Source organism: Camelus dromedarius, chromosome 4 (genome assembly GCF_036321535.1).
Source record: "Camelus dromedarius isolate mCamDro1 chromosome 4, mCamDro1.pat, whole genome shotgun sequence".
In the NCBI taxonomy this organism is placed as follows: domain Eukaryota; kingdom Metazoa; phylum Chordata; class Mammalia; order Artiodactyla; family Camelidae; genus Camelus; species Camelus dromedarius.
Genome location: NC_087439.1, coordinates 97570845 through 97586508, shown reverse-complemented (window position 1 = coordinate 97586508; position 15664 = coordinate 97570845). Strand labels below are relative to the sequence as shown.

The following is a 15664-nucleotide window of genomic DNA, read 5'->3' as shown; positions in this document are numbered from 1 at the left end:
TTATACTGACAGGTCTGAATCCAAGGCAGTTTCAGGCCCACAAAACAGTGCAGGCCCTATGCCCCGCCCCCAGGGCCAGTGTCCTGGGCCTGCAGGCAGTGGGGTGCCTGTCCCTCTGAGTAAGGCCTTCAGTTGGGATTCTCCCCATGAGAGGACAGGACAGGTGGGAGGTCCCCAACTTGGCAAGGCCCTGGGCCTGCGGACCCAGCCTCCATCACGCACACCCCAGGGCTAACTGCCCTGGGAGCGTCTAGAGATGGTGGGAGCCCAGGTAACCCACCCCAGTGGGGCCAGGAGGCGTGGAGAGCAGGAGCCTGGGCCCAGAGCCAGGAACACCCTGAAGTCACCTGGTCAAGAACTGCTGGAAACCTGGCCCCGCTGGACAGGTGTAACCAGGGGGCTCCCTGGGCCCCTGTCTCCAACTACAGCTCCCGTGCTGCAGAGGGCCCAGGGCGGTCTGAGGATGAGACGAGACTGTGGTGGGCCTGGGCCCAGGGGACAGCCATTGAGGGCCACCAATGTGGACTGCTCCTCCGTGGGGTGATTACAGCGGGACGGAGTGGGAGTGGGTTTTGGAAGCTTGGGTCTCTTTCCTGCCCCTGCCTCGAGGCTCCAGCTGAAGGTAACTTGCCAGGCAGGGCTGGAACAAAGCCATCTCTGTCCTTCCTGCAACCCAAGGTCAGTTCTCCAACAGAAGAGAGGCGGGTCCCACCCCTAAGGGCTCAACGGGTCAAACTTGTTTGAAAGTGAGGAGACGCAGAGCTTGTATGACCCTCACAGAGCCCAGAGGTGGGTGCCGCCGCTGCCCTGTTTCACAGCAAAGAACTTGGGCTTCAAAGGGAGGAGGTGGCAGCCCGGGACCCTGGGCTGTAAGTGGGACGGAGCCAGCGCTCCGAAATCATGCAGACCGAGTTCACTGCGTGCTCGCAGGGGACTGGGCTCTTTGGAAGGCTGATCTTTTAGATGAAGTTTTTTTTAAGCCTCATTATACAAAACAACGCATGTTCCTCACAGGAGCTCTGCCCCTGCCCGCTGTTCCTCAGTCATCAGGCGTTAGACTTTGTTGCAAGCAGGACGCAGGCCGCCGCGCCCCCGACTTCAGTCTCCCAGTGACGCGGGGTATTCTCTGCCCTGTGGGGGTCGCATTCACTTCAGATTGTGGAAACTCTTCCTCTGCTTGCTCATTCGTTTTTGAACAAGGGAGGTTTGTCCAGGCCTGGCTGGGTGGGCGGCGGCGATCTTCGTGCCCTGCCCATGGCCGTCAGCCCCACTCAGACGCTGGGCCGGGACCAGAGGTCATTGCCCTGCTCCGGGCTTCATCCTCCCAAGGCCTGGCCAGTGGTTATTCAGAGAGAAAGTGGGAAAACAAACAAAGCTTAAGAGCTGACATCGGATTCCTGTCAGTGAAAGGGCAGTCTGTGTTAGGGAACACACCTGGCTGGGTGTGCGGCTTAGGTAAGGCACCCAGGGCGGGGCGGCCCCGGGTGGCTCCGCCTGGCTGCGGAGGTCTGATGCTGGGGGGCGGAGCGGGAGGCAGTGGCTAAGGAAAGGAGGCCCGGGTCCCAGCCGCGCTGAGAGCGAGGATCAGTTGGTGTGTCTTTGCCTGGCGCTGTCTCCGCGACCCCGGGCGCAGGGAGCTCTGCGGCGTGGCCTCCCCCATCTGCTCTGCCTTCGTGCGTCCCTCTGCCGACCCCAGGAGCGCCTCTGATGTTCCAGCTCATGAGCCCCGTCTTCCTTGTGACCATGCTTCTCAGCTTTCGTTTTTAGTAATTGTCCCTTAAAAAAATTTCCAAGGCCTCCAGTTCTTTTTCCTAACTCCCGGCTGTCTCAGTGCCTATTCCTGTCTGGCGGTTTATTTCACGCCCCCCCCACCCCCACCCCATTATGGGGCTGTGATGTTAATCCTACGGTTGTGAAGTCCTCTTGATCGCTCTGCCAGCTCTGTTCCTCGGGGGCCAGTCTGGGCTGGGGAGTGCAATGACCTCTTGCACGTGGTCAGTGCCCTCCTGGGTGGGTGCTTGGTTGAGTCGTGTCTTTAGATCTGAAGTTCCCCCCAAAGCATTTGGCCTAGGAGAGGGGGACGGCGGGGGAGAGAAGCACCCCCAGGACAAGTCTGGGCTGCACAGGACACAGCCTGAGGGGCTCGGACACCCCGGCCCGGACTCCAGAGAGGCTCCGTGCAGCGTGGGGCTCTCCGTGCACAACCTGCCTTCCTCACACCCTTCCTCACCCTCAGCTCTCCAACATGGCGTCCCTCCTCACGGCCCCGCCTTCCTTGGCCCCAGATCTGATGCTCACAGCCACTTCCATCCCCATTCTGGGCATCACCCCCTTGGCTCCATGACACTGCTCTCCTGCCTGCCTGGCTACTCCCTTCTCTGTCCCCAGAACGCAGCTGTCTCCCAGCATTCTGCCCTCAGACCTTATGGTGGTCATCACGGTCATTTGTGAACCCCCAGCTCCGTGCACGTGGCAGGAGGGGCCGTGTGGGGCCCCCGGGAACGCTGGGAGCAGAAGTGGTGTGTGGCCCCGGCACGTCTGATTGCTGGTGTGAGCCCCTTCTCAGCTCTCCTTTATCCTGGGGAAGGCACGTGGGATGTTCGCGACCTCCTCTCCTCCGTCAGGGGTCCCTGAAGAACCACGGTGACAGGAAGCCCCCACCCTGCCCGCCGAAAGTTGACACGTGGCACAAGTGAGAATAACCCTTTGTTGTTTAAAATGTCGGTGTTTTAGGCCGCTCGCTGCCGGAGCATGGTCGGCCCGAGGAGAGGCTCGGGGCTGGCCATGGCCCGTCACGGAAGCTGGAATGCTGGCAGCTGTTACGCAGCGGCGAAACATTTGGTAAAACTCAACTGTATGACTCACGAGGCAAGTGATGTCCAAAATAAGTCGCAGGTCTGGGGGAAGAGGTTGGGAAACACTGGCAGCACGTATTATCACAGGCTGTGTCTGGCAAGATACCCAACGGGGAGAGAGGCTGAAAGCCATTCCGGGTTTGCAAGCTGGAAGGAGGAGTCAAGAAAGGCAGAGACGCAGGGACTCGCAGGGTCGAGAGGCCTCCCGCTCATCCGAGGGCAGGTCAGAGCCAGGACAGGCCAAGGAGATGGGCGCCACCCTAGCTGTGACGGTAGAGGGCTGCTTCTGAGCTTTGTAAAGTCGGGAGAGCGGCAGGCGGGGCGGCGCCGGGCCGGTGGGGAGCGAAGCGCATCTCAGCAGCACCGCAGGCCTTTGGGGCTGGAGTCAAGGGCTGGGGAGACTACGGTGCTTTTGAGTTGAACTACCCAAGGAACCAAGGGCCTGGGACGGAGAGGTTGGTGCCTAGAGACTTGAGAATGGCTTTGGCTGAGAGGAGGCTGAGAAGACAGGAAGAGGACGGACCCTTCCAAGGGCAGCGCCAAGGGCCACAGAGGACCCTGCGCTGGGGGACCCCTGTGTCCCTCCTTCCGCAGGGACATTGCTGCTGTGGCCCCACCCCATTCCCTGTGGGGTAGGTGTCTGGCCCTCCAGCTCACAAGTCTGTGGGTTGAGCAGAGCCCCACCTGGTCCTGGAGCAGGGATGCACACAGACCCTCATTCATGGAGGCCACCCGAGATCCTGTACTGTGACTGGACGGGACCAGGTCATCTTCCGGCCAGGGTGGGTGGTGGATCTTGACTGCAGGAAGGAGAGTCAGCAGGATATTTGGTGACCTGGGGGCTGGATGTGGCAGGGCCAGTGTGGCCGGCCCTGCCTGAACCGTTCCTCATCCTCCTGCATCCTGGCCCCTTGTGTAGGGTGGGCTCTGGGACTGGGTCTGGCCAGTTGGTCAGGTGACATGTCACTTTGGGACCAGAGCATGTAATCCTGGTGGGAGAGCTTGCAGTGCTGCCTGGCACAGAGACCCACGAACAGAGGCGTGTCAGTAATCCCATGGGAGACCCCGACACGCTGAGCGGGACCCTGCCCTTGGCCCCAGTAGCCGCATCACTCCTGCACCCACAGCACAGCCATGCTTCGTGGAGAGGCCCCCATGGGGTCCCCGCCCTGTTTCCTCTCCTGAACTCCCCCCTCACCTGCAGCCACACTGTGCCTGTGCCGGTGGACATCCGCAGCCCCTCAGTCTCCATCTTCCAAGATTGCACTCACCTTTTCCTTTACTCCAGTTTGGGGCAGGGGAGCACCACTGAGAAAGGCTCACAGCGAGGGTGGTGACAAGTGACCTCCATTATATCGGTGTGCTAGGTCCAGGAAAGGGGGGTGGCAGAGGCCTGGACAGGGGGTCGGGGAGGGTGGGGGCAGCCCGTGGCTGCTGCTCAGACCCCCGGGGCTGCAGGGCAGGATCTGGGGCCTGAGGGCAGAGCCAATGGTCAGGAGTGGCTGGGTGCTTAGGAAGGCCCGCAGCCCTATCCAGCATCTCCCTGCCTCTGGCCGGGAGCCTGTGTCTGAGGACAGGGCTGACCAGCTCTAGACCCTGCCTCGCGGCAGCTGGGCACACATGAAGGAAAAGAGTTGGGACCAACAAGTTGGGAGGTAGTTTGCAGAGTGGAGGTTTAATGGGACAATCATGGTGACCCTATTGCAGGGGTCCCCCAGGTGGCCCAGCTTTAACCGGGGTCCCCAGGCCTCTGCCAGCAGGGTGGGCCTAAGAGCACCAGTACCACCTGCCCCCATCTGTGTTACTGCTGCTCTCGCCGTAGGCAGCCACAAGACAGACGGTCCTGTCCCACTCCCCCCGGGGGCCTGGGACCCCATGTTCCCTGAGGAGCTAAGGCTTTTGGGGGGGCCCCTCCCCAGGGACATCCACCCTCTCCTTAGTGTCCCCTGCCCCCACACTGAGGGCATGTCTATGTCCTTGTCCCTCTGCCAGGGACAATGGAGACTACCAGCCCCCGGGGCGGGGTGCAGGGCTCTGCAGGGCGAGGCTCGCTATGGGGACAGCACAGCCAGGCCTCCCAGCAGACTTAAGGCACAGTGTGGCGGTGGCTGTCAACCCGGGGCAGCATCTGGCAGTCAGTGTTGAGACAGGAGGGCGTGGCATGTGCTGGCCATTCTGGGGCCTGCAGTGCAAGAGAGCTGGGGGACCGGGTCCACTGGCCTCGGCTGGCCCTGGGCAGGTCCCTGGGAAAGCCCGTGAGTGGGGCACGTGGGCCCGGGCAGAGCTCACGGCCAGAGCCGTGGCACAGTCATGGCAGGCCCGGGCCACAGAAGGCACAATCGTGGTGTCTGGAGGTCAGGGCTAGGCAGACACATTGACGTCCCTGAGAGAGATGGCGCTGCTGGGGGCCTCGTCCCCGAGCAGCAGGGCTGGTGTGTCCGCATCCGCCTCTGAGTCCGCTCCGGCACTGCCCTGCTCCACGCTGGGCTCGGCACCGGGGCCCAGGCCCTGGGACAGGATCTGCTGGATGGTCCTGCGCAGGTTGGGGTGCAGCCGGCCCTGCGTCTGGTAGAAGACCTCCAGGGCGAAGGACTTGAGGGCGCCGGTGCACAGGTCCTCGTACAGCGGGATGGTGTACATGCGGGACATCTGTGGGGGGAGGGGGCGGGGTGCAGGGCACTCAGGAGAATTGGCCGCCCCCACACGGCCACAGCGGGACCCCTCTGCCCTCACCCTGTCACTCACAGGCCTTCTACAGAGGCCCCGTCTCCAGGGAGCTTGGGCTGAGGGTGCTGACAGGGGATAGGTGGGGGAGTGGGGAGGCCAGGGCCCCTGTGGGACCACTGGGACCTCTGAGGAGCTCAGATGCCCCGGTGTCCAGGCCCGGTCTCTGCTCCCAGCTTGGCCCCTCCGGGCACAGCCTCCCAGGGTCTGGCGGTGTCTGGTCTCTTCCCCCAACTGCCACCTTAGATCGTGCGTCTTCCCCGCACCATTCTCTGGGGTGCCCAGCGTGAGCGGTCAGACCAGGGGGCCGTGGGGGGTGCAGCGGCTAGGGGAGGAGGCCCGTGCGGGCCAGTCACACCTGGCTCTCGAGGAAGCGCCGGACCCTGTGGAGGTCGGGGTAGTAGTCGTTCCGGACCACGATCTGCAGCCAGCGGATGCGGATCTCGGCGTTCATGGAGTCCAGCAGGGAGGAGTAGCAGTTGGACAGGCTCATCACCACCTCTGCGGGGTGGCGGGCAGGTCAGGGCCCTGCAGGCGCACCCCTCCCCAGCCACCCAGGCAGCTGAGGGACTCACCCTGGGGCAGCGGGGACCCATCCAGGAGCCGGTCCAGGAAGAGTGCAGTCTGGAAGGTCTTCCACTTGGAGATGTCGATGGTGCTGGCAGAGGCGGCCGCCTGGTCCAGGGGCTCCGCAGTCCACAGCTGGAAGAGGGCCTCCACCGGCCGGGTCAGGCTAGACCCCTGAGACAGGTCTGGCTCAGCCAGCGGGGGGCCCGTGGCATTAAGCCAGCGCTCGAACTCCAGCCCTGCAGGGGACACGAGATCCTGGGGCCTCCTCCTGGGCTGGAGAGTGGCTGCCTGAGCAGGCCTGTACAGGAGACTCCTGACCCTGAGGGTGTTCCTGGGTGTGACCATCCCAGGGCCCGGCAGCCCCAAGAGTGGGGAAGTTTGGGGAGGCTGGGGTCAGCTCCAGCCCCTGCCCTGCAGGCCACTGGAGTGGCTTTTGTGAAGGGGCACAGGGAGGCAGAAGACTTGGGTTGGTGACTGAGGGACCCCCACCCCTCCAGGTCTCTCCTGAGTGGAAGACAGTGAGGCACTTTAACCCCGTGGCAGGGAGATCGGAGGGGGGCACTGCACCGTGACAGGGCGGGTAGCAACGCACTGGTAAAGGGGTGTTCCTGCTCTAAAGCCCAAGAGGCGGCCGCGGAGGGAACAAGTTCTACCCACCCTCTAAGCCCCAGAACCCTGAGCGCGCTTACTGCCCCTTTCGAAGCACAGGGCCCCCATGCCCAGACCTCCCAGCCATACCTCACCGCCTTCTAGCAAACCCTGGCCTCTCCCTAGACAGCAGACCCCTTCTGTTTCTTCTTTGGCCCCCAAGCCCTCGGACCCCGAGAGACACCCTCACGAGCGTCATGCAAGCAGGCCAGCTGGCTTCAGCCAGCTCTGAGACAAACCTCCCTCTGCCCTGCAGATCCTGCCCCAGGCCCTTTGCACACACTTTCCATGGCTCTCTTTCTGGGACTGCCTAATCAAGTCTGCCTGGCTTAAGTGCAGCCTCCTCTGGGAAGCCCCCAGGGTCCCATCAGGCTGGGAAGCACACCCTCCTCTCTACTCCTATGGTATCCAGCCTAGCGAGGGTTGGCTGCAGGAAGGACGGGTGAACCCAAGGGGCTCTCCTCAGGCAGACGTGGCATCGTGTGAGGGAGAGCCCCACACCCACCCTGGCAGGCCGTGGGCTCGCTGCGTGAGGACATGTGGTGGGCGGTGGACCTCACCTGCCCGGCAGTCCACGCTCTGCTCCTTCAGCTCCGGGAAGAAGGTCAGGAAGGAGTCCAGCAGGTCCTGGGCCACCACGCTGGTGAACTTGTACTTCTCCACGTAGGCCTGCAAGGGCGGGGGCAGGGCTCAGCAGGCCTGGGAGCTGGGCACATATCGCCCCCCCAGAGCTGGGACCTGTACAGCATGGCCGGCTAGAAGAGGCCCCGCCCCGAGGGGTCTGCACAGAGGGGTGTGCAAGCCCAGGGCGGGTGCAGAGACACCACTGCTGCCTCATTGGCCCTGCCAAGCGGCCACGCGTGGGAGGGTGGGAAAGACAGGAGGCAGCACCCAGGCGCTGCCCCCCCAGGCACTGCCCCTGAGAGAGGCGGGCAGGTCCCAGCTCCACCCACAGCCCCGCCCCCGCCCCCGCCCCCACCGCGCCTGGGGGAGAAGGGCACAGCCCCGAGGGCGGGGCGGGTGTGGATGGGGTAGGAGAGGCGGGGCCTGTCCCGGGAGGGGCTGCTCACTCGGAGGAAGTCATCGAAGCGCTGGGGGTCCCCGCAGAGCTGGGACAGGTAGTACACGAAGCAGTAGCCCTTCTCGTAGGTGAACAGGTTCATCAGGTGGCTAGGGTTCACCCCTGCAAGGGGAACACCCTGGGCTCTGGGTGGTGCCCTGACCCTCCTGTGTCCCAAGGGATGGCGGCCGGACAGGGGTCAGGGGCTGTGCAGGGGGAAGAGCTGAGGGCCACCTTCCCTCACGTCCGGATGCCCTGGGGGTGCAGTGATTGGGCCTGCTTGTCCCGGGGGGGGGGGCCTAAGGGGAGACCGAGGGTCCACACACCACAGTGATGGGTGCTCAGAGCCTGTGAGAGGTGGTGGCAGGCTGAGGGAGCCTAGGGAAGGCCTTCCTGGGGCTGGGAGGGCCTGACCTGGCCTTTGCAGGGATGCCATGCTGGAAGACAGGGACACCCAGCCAGAGGAAGCAAGCAGTGGGCAAGAAGGCCCTGCAGGTGACGTCTGCAGGCCCAGGCCAGGTCCTGGTGGGAGTAGGCACCTGGCTCCAGCTTGACCTGCAGCTTGCTGACCGGGCTGTCCTCTCCAAGAAGCTTCATCTGCCTGTGCAGGGCGTCCAGGCGGAAGGCTGTCTCCAGACAGGTGAAGGCAGCACCTGGACGGGGGCAGGGAGGTAGGGGGAGGCGGGAGGCCAGCCTGAGCACCTGGGGCAGGTGTGGATGCTCCCTGCCCTGAGCCTTGTGGCTGGACACGCATGGCAGAGGGGCCACACCCTGGGACCAGGCTGGGCTCTCAGCCCCTTGCGTGGTGCCCAGGACAGCCCTGGTGGCGCCAGCCAGCACGAGGCCATGGTGGCGCCACCCCCGCCCCTCCCCAGCCCAGTACCATAGGTCTCCGTGGTGATGCGGCGCTGGGCATAGGTAGCCAGGCCCTCGCTCAGCCACATCTCCTCCCACGTGGCGTTGGTGACGGCGTTGCCAAACCAGCTGTGGGCCACCTCATGGATGACGTCAATGACCAGGAACTCGTCACTCTCCAGGATGGAGGAGATGATGAAAGTGAGGCAGGGGTTCTCCATGGCCACGATGGGGAAGGAGGGGGGCAGGAAGACGATGTCATACCTGCCCGGGGATGGGGAGCACGGGTGACCGTTAGACAGCTGGGGCCTGGGCAGCGAGCATCACTTCCCCCGCCAGGCGTCAGACGAGGCCCCCATCATGGAGCCCGCTGTTCCCTGGGAGTCCTCGGACCCCTCCTGCAGCCAGCCAGGGCTCCCAGGCGCCCCCGAACGTACCTGCCCCACATGTATGGCCCGTACAGACGCTCGGCGGCACTCAGCCACTGCTCCACCGCGCCTGACAGCTTGCTAGTGGCCGTGGGCAGGAGGCATGGCTCGGCCCACACACGGCTCCTGTCACAGGGGAGAGGGTGGGCCGGGGCCAACTAGCCCCCGCCCCGCTTACCCCACCAGGCCTTCCCTCTGGGCTTCTGGGCTGAAATAACACCTGCACCTAGTCTGGCCCGCTGCTTGCTGCCCACCGCCCCACCTCACTCACTGCCACCATGCAGCCCCTTCCCACAGCCAGGGCCAGGCCACACGCCGAGGGACTGCTGGCTCCTTCTGTCTCTGAGTTGACAGAGCCCACACAAGAGTGAGGGTGTGTCAGGCTGCAGCATGGTCTTGCAGGAGGACCAGGTTGGGGAGGGTGCTGATGAGGCCGGGAGCCTGGCCTCCAGGCCAGGGGGTACAGGGGAGTGAGAGGAGCCTGGCAGGGATGGCCCTGGGCAGTGGCAGTAAGGCAGGGCAGAGCTGGCCGCACAGCGTGCCAGCAACACGGCAGCCGCTGCGCAGGTCGGACACCCAGTCCACGGCAAGATCACCCTGAGGCCTAGACCCCAGGTGGCGGGAGCAGCTGGGGGAAGCAAGAGGCAGCCCTACCTGGGCCCGATGTCTGCCGGCTGGAGGTCCCCGGCCACGAGGGCCACGAGGTAGGCAGGCACAGGGTGCTCCATGTGGAAGCGGTAGACGCCCTCCTCCTCCACATAGGTGCTCTGGGTGGCACTCATCAGCACCTGCACCCCCGACGGGGCCTGTGTTCGAGGAGGCCCCACCCATCAGGGCACCCCTGTCTGTGATGGGGAACCCTGTGCGCCCTGTCAGGCCACCCCTCGTCCTCAGTTAGAAAGCCCCACACCCACGTCCCCGACGGGAAGCCCTACAACCTGGGCCAGGCAGCTATGCTGTCAGGGACCCCCTCATCCCCATCAGGGACCCCCACGCTCTTTGGGGAGCCCCGAGCTCCTGGTCTGCACACCGCCTGCCCAAGCCGGGGGTAGAAGTGGGGCGGGGGTGCTGCCACGCTCAGGCCAGGGGCCCTGGGACCCAGCAGCTCCAACTGAGCCGCCCCTCCTTGGGGTCCTGGGGCCCATGCTGGGTCTCGGACTCCGACCCTATCAGGGAGGGTGGGCTCCCAGGACAGCGGTCCCAGTGGCAGGAAGTGAGGAGGAGGGCTGCCGGCGGGCACCAACCTTGACGACGGCTGAGTAGGTGCACTTGACGGCGGGCGTGTCGAAGCAAGGGAAGAAGGAGCGGTTGCAGACGGAGTGGCCCTGGGTGAAGACGAAGGGCTTGGCGCTGCCGTAGGTCAGCTCCGGGTCCAGCCACCAGATCTGCAGCGGGTGGGGGCAGGCGTCACCCATGGTCCCGGGCTCTGGCAGTCACACCCTCCCCGACACAGTGAGCCAAGGCCTCGTGGAGACCACAGCTGCTGGCGGACGGCCCTCCTCGTCCCAGTGAGGCGGGGGCACCTGAGGACCAGGGGGACTTGGGACCCTGTCCCACAGAGAGCGGCACATGGGGATGCCAGGATACGCCTGCCAGCCTGGCCTTCATTCCTGACAGCTGGGCAGAGTTCCCCTAGAGGGCAAGGCTGTAGGAAGCAGCCCCAACCCCACTGTCCAGGCTTCCAGGCCCGGAGCCGCTGGGGGCAGCAGCTGGAGAGGAAGGGAGTGAGGGTCCAGAGGGGCTGTGCCGACTGGGCTCATCCAGGGCCAACAGCAGCCCCCGGGCAGGCAGGCCAGTCTCCCTCCAGACAGGAGGCCGTCTCCCAGCCTGTGCCCCTCATCCGCTTCCCAGGGGAAATCGAGACACAGTCAGAGCACCCGAGTCCCAGTTCTCCCAGGCCTCAGCCAGGAAGGGTGCTGGGAGGAGGGGTCAGAGGACTCCCAAGTTGCAGCGGGGCCCATGGCGGGGGTGCTTGTCTGACCTCTCTGCAGCCAGCCAGTGTCCCCAGGTGCTGGTGCTGCCAACCACCTCCATGGCCGCCGGACACTGTGGCCCTCTTGGCCAACCTCCCCTAGAGCCTGAGGCCAGGCCCGACCCCCCCCAGGGAGCCCCTCCTCGTGCCCTCCTGCCCACCCCGGCCACCAGCTCTGCCTAGGACCACGCCTGCAGCCTGGCCCACCGCCACTTCCACACACCACTTTTCATCTCCGCCCAAGCTTTCTGGCATCTCCAGAAAGGTCAGCACAGAGCCTGGGAGGGGCTCCCCCAACCTGACTGCAGCTGTTTTTCGGGGTCCCGACTCTGTTTTCCCCACCTTCCCTCTGCCAAAACATGATCACTGAAGGAAACTGGGTCGTTCCTTGTCCACTTCAGTGACCAAGCACATAGAGGTCCTCCTAGGGCCGTTATGGAAGGACCCCAGTCCTCCACAAGTGGCAGGTCAGGGACTCCACAGCTGACAGCTACCACAGCTGCCGAGACCCCAGACCTGGTGGGGCTGCCTCTCCTGCAGATCCCAGGCCCAGATGGCACTCCCTCCTCCACAAACCGCAGATCCCAGGCCCAGAGGGGCTGCCTATCCCGGTCCTGCAGACCCAGCCGGACCGCTGGCAGTGCTCAGAAACTCCTTCCAAACTTCCTTTAGGCCGCCGTCTCTGCCCCTCACCACAGGGAGCCTGCAGGGGTGTCCTTCTTTTCTGCGGCCCCCCGGGGCTGTGCAGAAAAGATGTTCAGAAGGCCTGTCTGGGGAGTCTGTTAAAAAATACAGACTCTTGGGCCCCACCACAGAGCTTCCTAGGGCTGGGACCCTGGAATCTGCATTAAGGAGGCTCCCTGCAGTGGATCCCGCTGCAGCTGGTCCTTGGTTCACATTGGGGACAGGCCCTCATGGTCAGGCTGCTGGGGATAGGGTCAGGCCAGCAAGGGTGGCCTGTAACAGGCCCTAGCCCCCCTCTGCGGGCCACTCTGCCTGACCTGGGTAGACCGTGCGTGGGCTCCAAGTTCACAGATCAAGGTCAGGGAGCACCACGTCCCTCTGTTCTCACTAGTGTGGCCGGAGGTGTATATGTCAGGTGTCAGAACCCCAGACTACCCCCAGTAGGCAGCAGGGGCCAACCCAGCAGGCCAGTGGCCGGGCCAGAACACACAGAAGCTCACAAAGGAGATGAAGTGGCAGGGCCTGCTGAGGGCTCCTGGGAATCCTAGGAAGCCCGTAGGCTCTTCCTGTCCACATGTCACCCTGATGGCTCCTGGCCTCTATGCCACCTGTCCATCACCCTGTCCATTTACATGCCATGGACAGTGACTGATGGGACCTCCTGGGCCTCCCAGAGCTGGAGTATGTTGTGTGTGGGGGGGAGTGCGGGGGGAGGTAGTGTCATACGTATGTTGTCCCCTTGGGAACCCAGCAAATCCCACACTGTGGGAATGAAAGGAAAGGCCCTGCTCCATCCATGGTGGAGAGGTGCTGCGGCCACAGCGCCCAGCCTGGCTCACCCAGCCTTTCTGCTGAGCCCCTGGGGCAGCAGGTGCCCCCTGCCCAAAGCCCTGCAGAGCCAACATGTGTGTCTGTGTTGGGAACACGGGGCCACCCAGTGACAGCATCCGCCAGTCCTTGCCCAGGGGGCCCCAAGCATTAGAACCAACCCAGCCCTCCCTGCTGCCGGCTCTGTCAGGTATGTCCCTCATGCCACCTCCAGGGAACAGACCTGGGGCCCACCAGTTCTCTGAAGGTCCAGGTCACACAGAGGCCCTTCCACATCTGGCACTGCCTGGCCCGTCTCTCAGTGCCAGGCTCCAGCAAGTGTGTGGCTCGGCCTGTGCTCACCAGACACTACCCTCATCCCCAGGCAGGGACGGTTGCTGCACACCTGAGAGGCCTCCTGCAGTGGCACAGTGTTCCCTGTCCTGTGGCCAGCCCCCAGGCTCGCAGTGGGTCCAAGGCTCCTAAGGGCTCCCCAGGCACCAGAAGGGAACCACTGAAAGCACCTGGACAGGACTCCAGGGACAGGTGGGGGAATGCCGGGGAGAGGCCAGGCTGGCTCCACCCTCTCGGCAGGTGCCCCAGGCTCAGGTCGCCTGCCTCAGGCGCAGAGCCCACATGAATGCCCCCTATCCTGGCAACTCAGAGAGAGGCCGCCTAGAAACGACACCACGACCGGCTCACCGCCCCGACGCCCACCCGGGTCGGACTCACGGCGGGGGCGTCGGTCGAGGTGTAGCGCAGGATGACCTGGAAGGGCTGGTGCGCCTGCAGTTCAGGCGGCAGCGTGACGGTGAGCGAGGAGCCGTAGTCAGTGAACGGGTCCACCCTGAAGGCCAGCGGGCAGCAGGCGGGCTCCGCGCCCGGCGCCTCGGGGAAGGCGGGCAGCGGGGGCGGCGGCGCGGATCCCGGCCCGGGGGCGGAGAAGGCGAAGGCGCAGGGCGGCTCGGCGGTGGTGGCGGCGGCGGCGGCGGCGGCGGCGGCGGCGGCGGCGGCGGAGGCGCGGCGGAAGGCGGCCGAGTGCAGGCGCAGGGCCGGGTGCGCGTCGAGCACGAGCGCGCGGGGCGCGGGCCGCAGCGCGCACAGCTCGAGCACCAGGCAGCCGGCCAGCTCGCGCGCCTCGGGCCGCAGCTCCAGGCCCAGCTGCAGGTGGCGGAGGCGGAAGAGCTGCGCGCTGGAGGCCGAGGCCACGTCCAGGGCGGGCGGCGGCTCGGGCGGCGGGCGGGCGGGCGCGGCCTCGGCGCCGGGCGCCTTGCGGCAGCAGCACTGCGCCGCCATGGCCGGCCGCGCTAGGTGAAATCCATGAGCGGCGGCCGCGCCGGGCCGCGGGCAGCGGGGCGAGGGGCGCCGGGAGGCGGCGGCGGCGGCGGCGGCGGCGACGGGGCGCGGGCACAACAGGAAGTCGCGCCGGGAGCCGCCCGGCCCGGCCCCGCGCTGTGCGCCGCCCCGCTCGGGCTCCGCGCGGCCGCCGCCGGGGGCGCTGTGCGCCGGGAGGCCGGAGAGCCGGGGGCGCGGTGAGCGGGGAGACCGGGGCCCCGGGGAGCCGGGGACGCTGCGAGTCGGGTTGGGAGCGCGAGCCCGGGGCGCTGTGCGGGGCCCGGAGACAGGGGACCCGGGGGACGCTGTGCTGGCAGGGTGGGAGCTGGGGGAGCTCTGAGCGGGACCGGGGCGGTGTGAGTTAGGCTGGGAAGGGGAGCCGGGGTGCGCGGCCGGAGTTACTGTGTGCAGGTGGCCCCCGGTGCTGTGCTGGGGGTGGGGGGGTGGGGGTCGGGGAGGCAGGAGCCCGGGGGCTGTTGTGCGCAGGGTCTGGGGGCGCACTGCGGCCGGGGTGTGCGTGGCCGAGAGGTCTCCGCAGCCCTGTGTGCTTCCTACCCAGGTGGCCCGCACTCGGGAGAGCCCAGAAGTCGGGATGACGGATCCCCCAGGGATGCTACAGGCCAGGTTCCTGGGGCAGCGACTGCTGGGGCGCCTGGGGCAGGGAAGCTGGGAAGTGTGGCGTAGGGAATTCAATGTTACTAGCCCATTCGGGAGCCTCAGGCCCTGGGAATGCTTTCCATATACCCCACCCACTCCCCTGTGAGAGCAGTGGTCTGTGTTATATGCCGAATAGGGCGTGCTGGCGCTCGGGAGCCTTAAGATAAGTGTGGCTGCTTAGATTCAAATAGAATTAGCGCAGCTCCTCAGTTGCACTAGCCGTATTTCAAAGCCTCCATGTGTGTTTGGACGGTAGTGTCTGGCTACTGGCAACCATATTCAACAGGAGCAGATATCCTCCCATAGTAGAAAGTTCTGCGGGACTGTGCTGCCTTAAGGGCTGGCAGGGCCCTGGAGGAAGATGGTGTAGGAGGAGAGTGCTGGGCAGTAATTAGACTTGGCCTGCCTGACCCCAGCCCACTCACCCAGGCCTGTCCAGAGACCTGGGCCCAGAGAGGGTGGCTGCAGACCAGTGAGGATGTCCAAAGAGCTAGCTTCAGGTGGATATCAAAGCCATGGCATGAGAGGGGCCACCGAGATGTTGCTGTCATCATCATATGAGAATTCGGGTCCTCAGGGAGAAGGGGCTTTTGGCCTGTAACCCCACACACTCCTCTCACTGCTTAATCACTGTCTGGTAGAGTATGGGGCAGGAGTCACCCTGCACTTGACTTCTGTGTCATCCCTGAGTACTGTTTAGGCCTTCTGGACTAAGTATCCCCATCTGTAATCCATGTGACCCTGATTGCCCTCCTCCGTGGGTTCGGGGCGGGGTGGGAAGGATGGCTAAGTGGGAGGACGCGTGTTCATTGATTCGGGTGGAGCATGTGCACTGAAGCATCTCTTCAGTTTTCCCTATGACCCCTATCCCAAACTGGAGGAGGGAGCTCAGTGCTGCATCCAGGACTCGAGAGAGGAGAGAGCTAGGGTCTGATAAGTCCTTGATGGCTTTGGGTAGCCCAGTACCTGCCCAGGTGCCACAGGCCGAGTGTTTTAGATGGCATTCTCAGTTTGACCAGCCTTTTAGAGCCTTCCCCTGCCCCCTGCCAGTGGGGCTCAGGCTGGAAGA

At 64.9% G+C, this 15664-nt stretch overlaps 1 protein-coding gene across 1 annotated transcript; it reads right to left on the bottom strand.

Moving 5' to 3' along the window:
* Window positions 1-4511: 4511 nt before the first annotated feature.
* On the bottom strand, window positions 4512-13914 carry RNPEPL1 (arginyl aminopeptidase like 1). The gene is made up of 11 exons (XM_031452570.2): window positions 13336-13914; window positions 10385-10525; window positions 9795-9946; window positions 9150-9266; window positions 8741-8976; window positions 8397-8510; window positions 7868-7980; window positions 7358-7466; window positions 6155-6385; window positions 5938-6080; window positions 4512-5504 (listed from the first exon to the last, which is right to left on the bottom strand). The coding sequence occupies exons 1-11, from the start codon at window positions 13897-13899 to the stop codon at window positions 5217-5219; spliced, it is 2208 nt and encodes a 735-aa protein (XP_031308430.2). The 5' UTR covers window positions 13900-13914; the 3' UTR covers window positions 4512-5216.
* Window positions 13915-15664: the final 1750 nt, after the last annotated feature.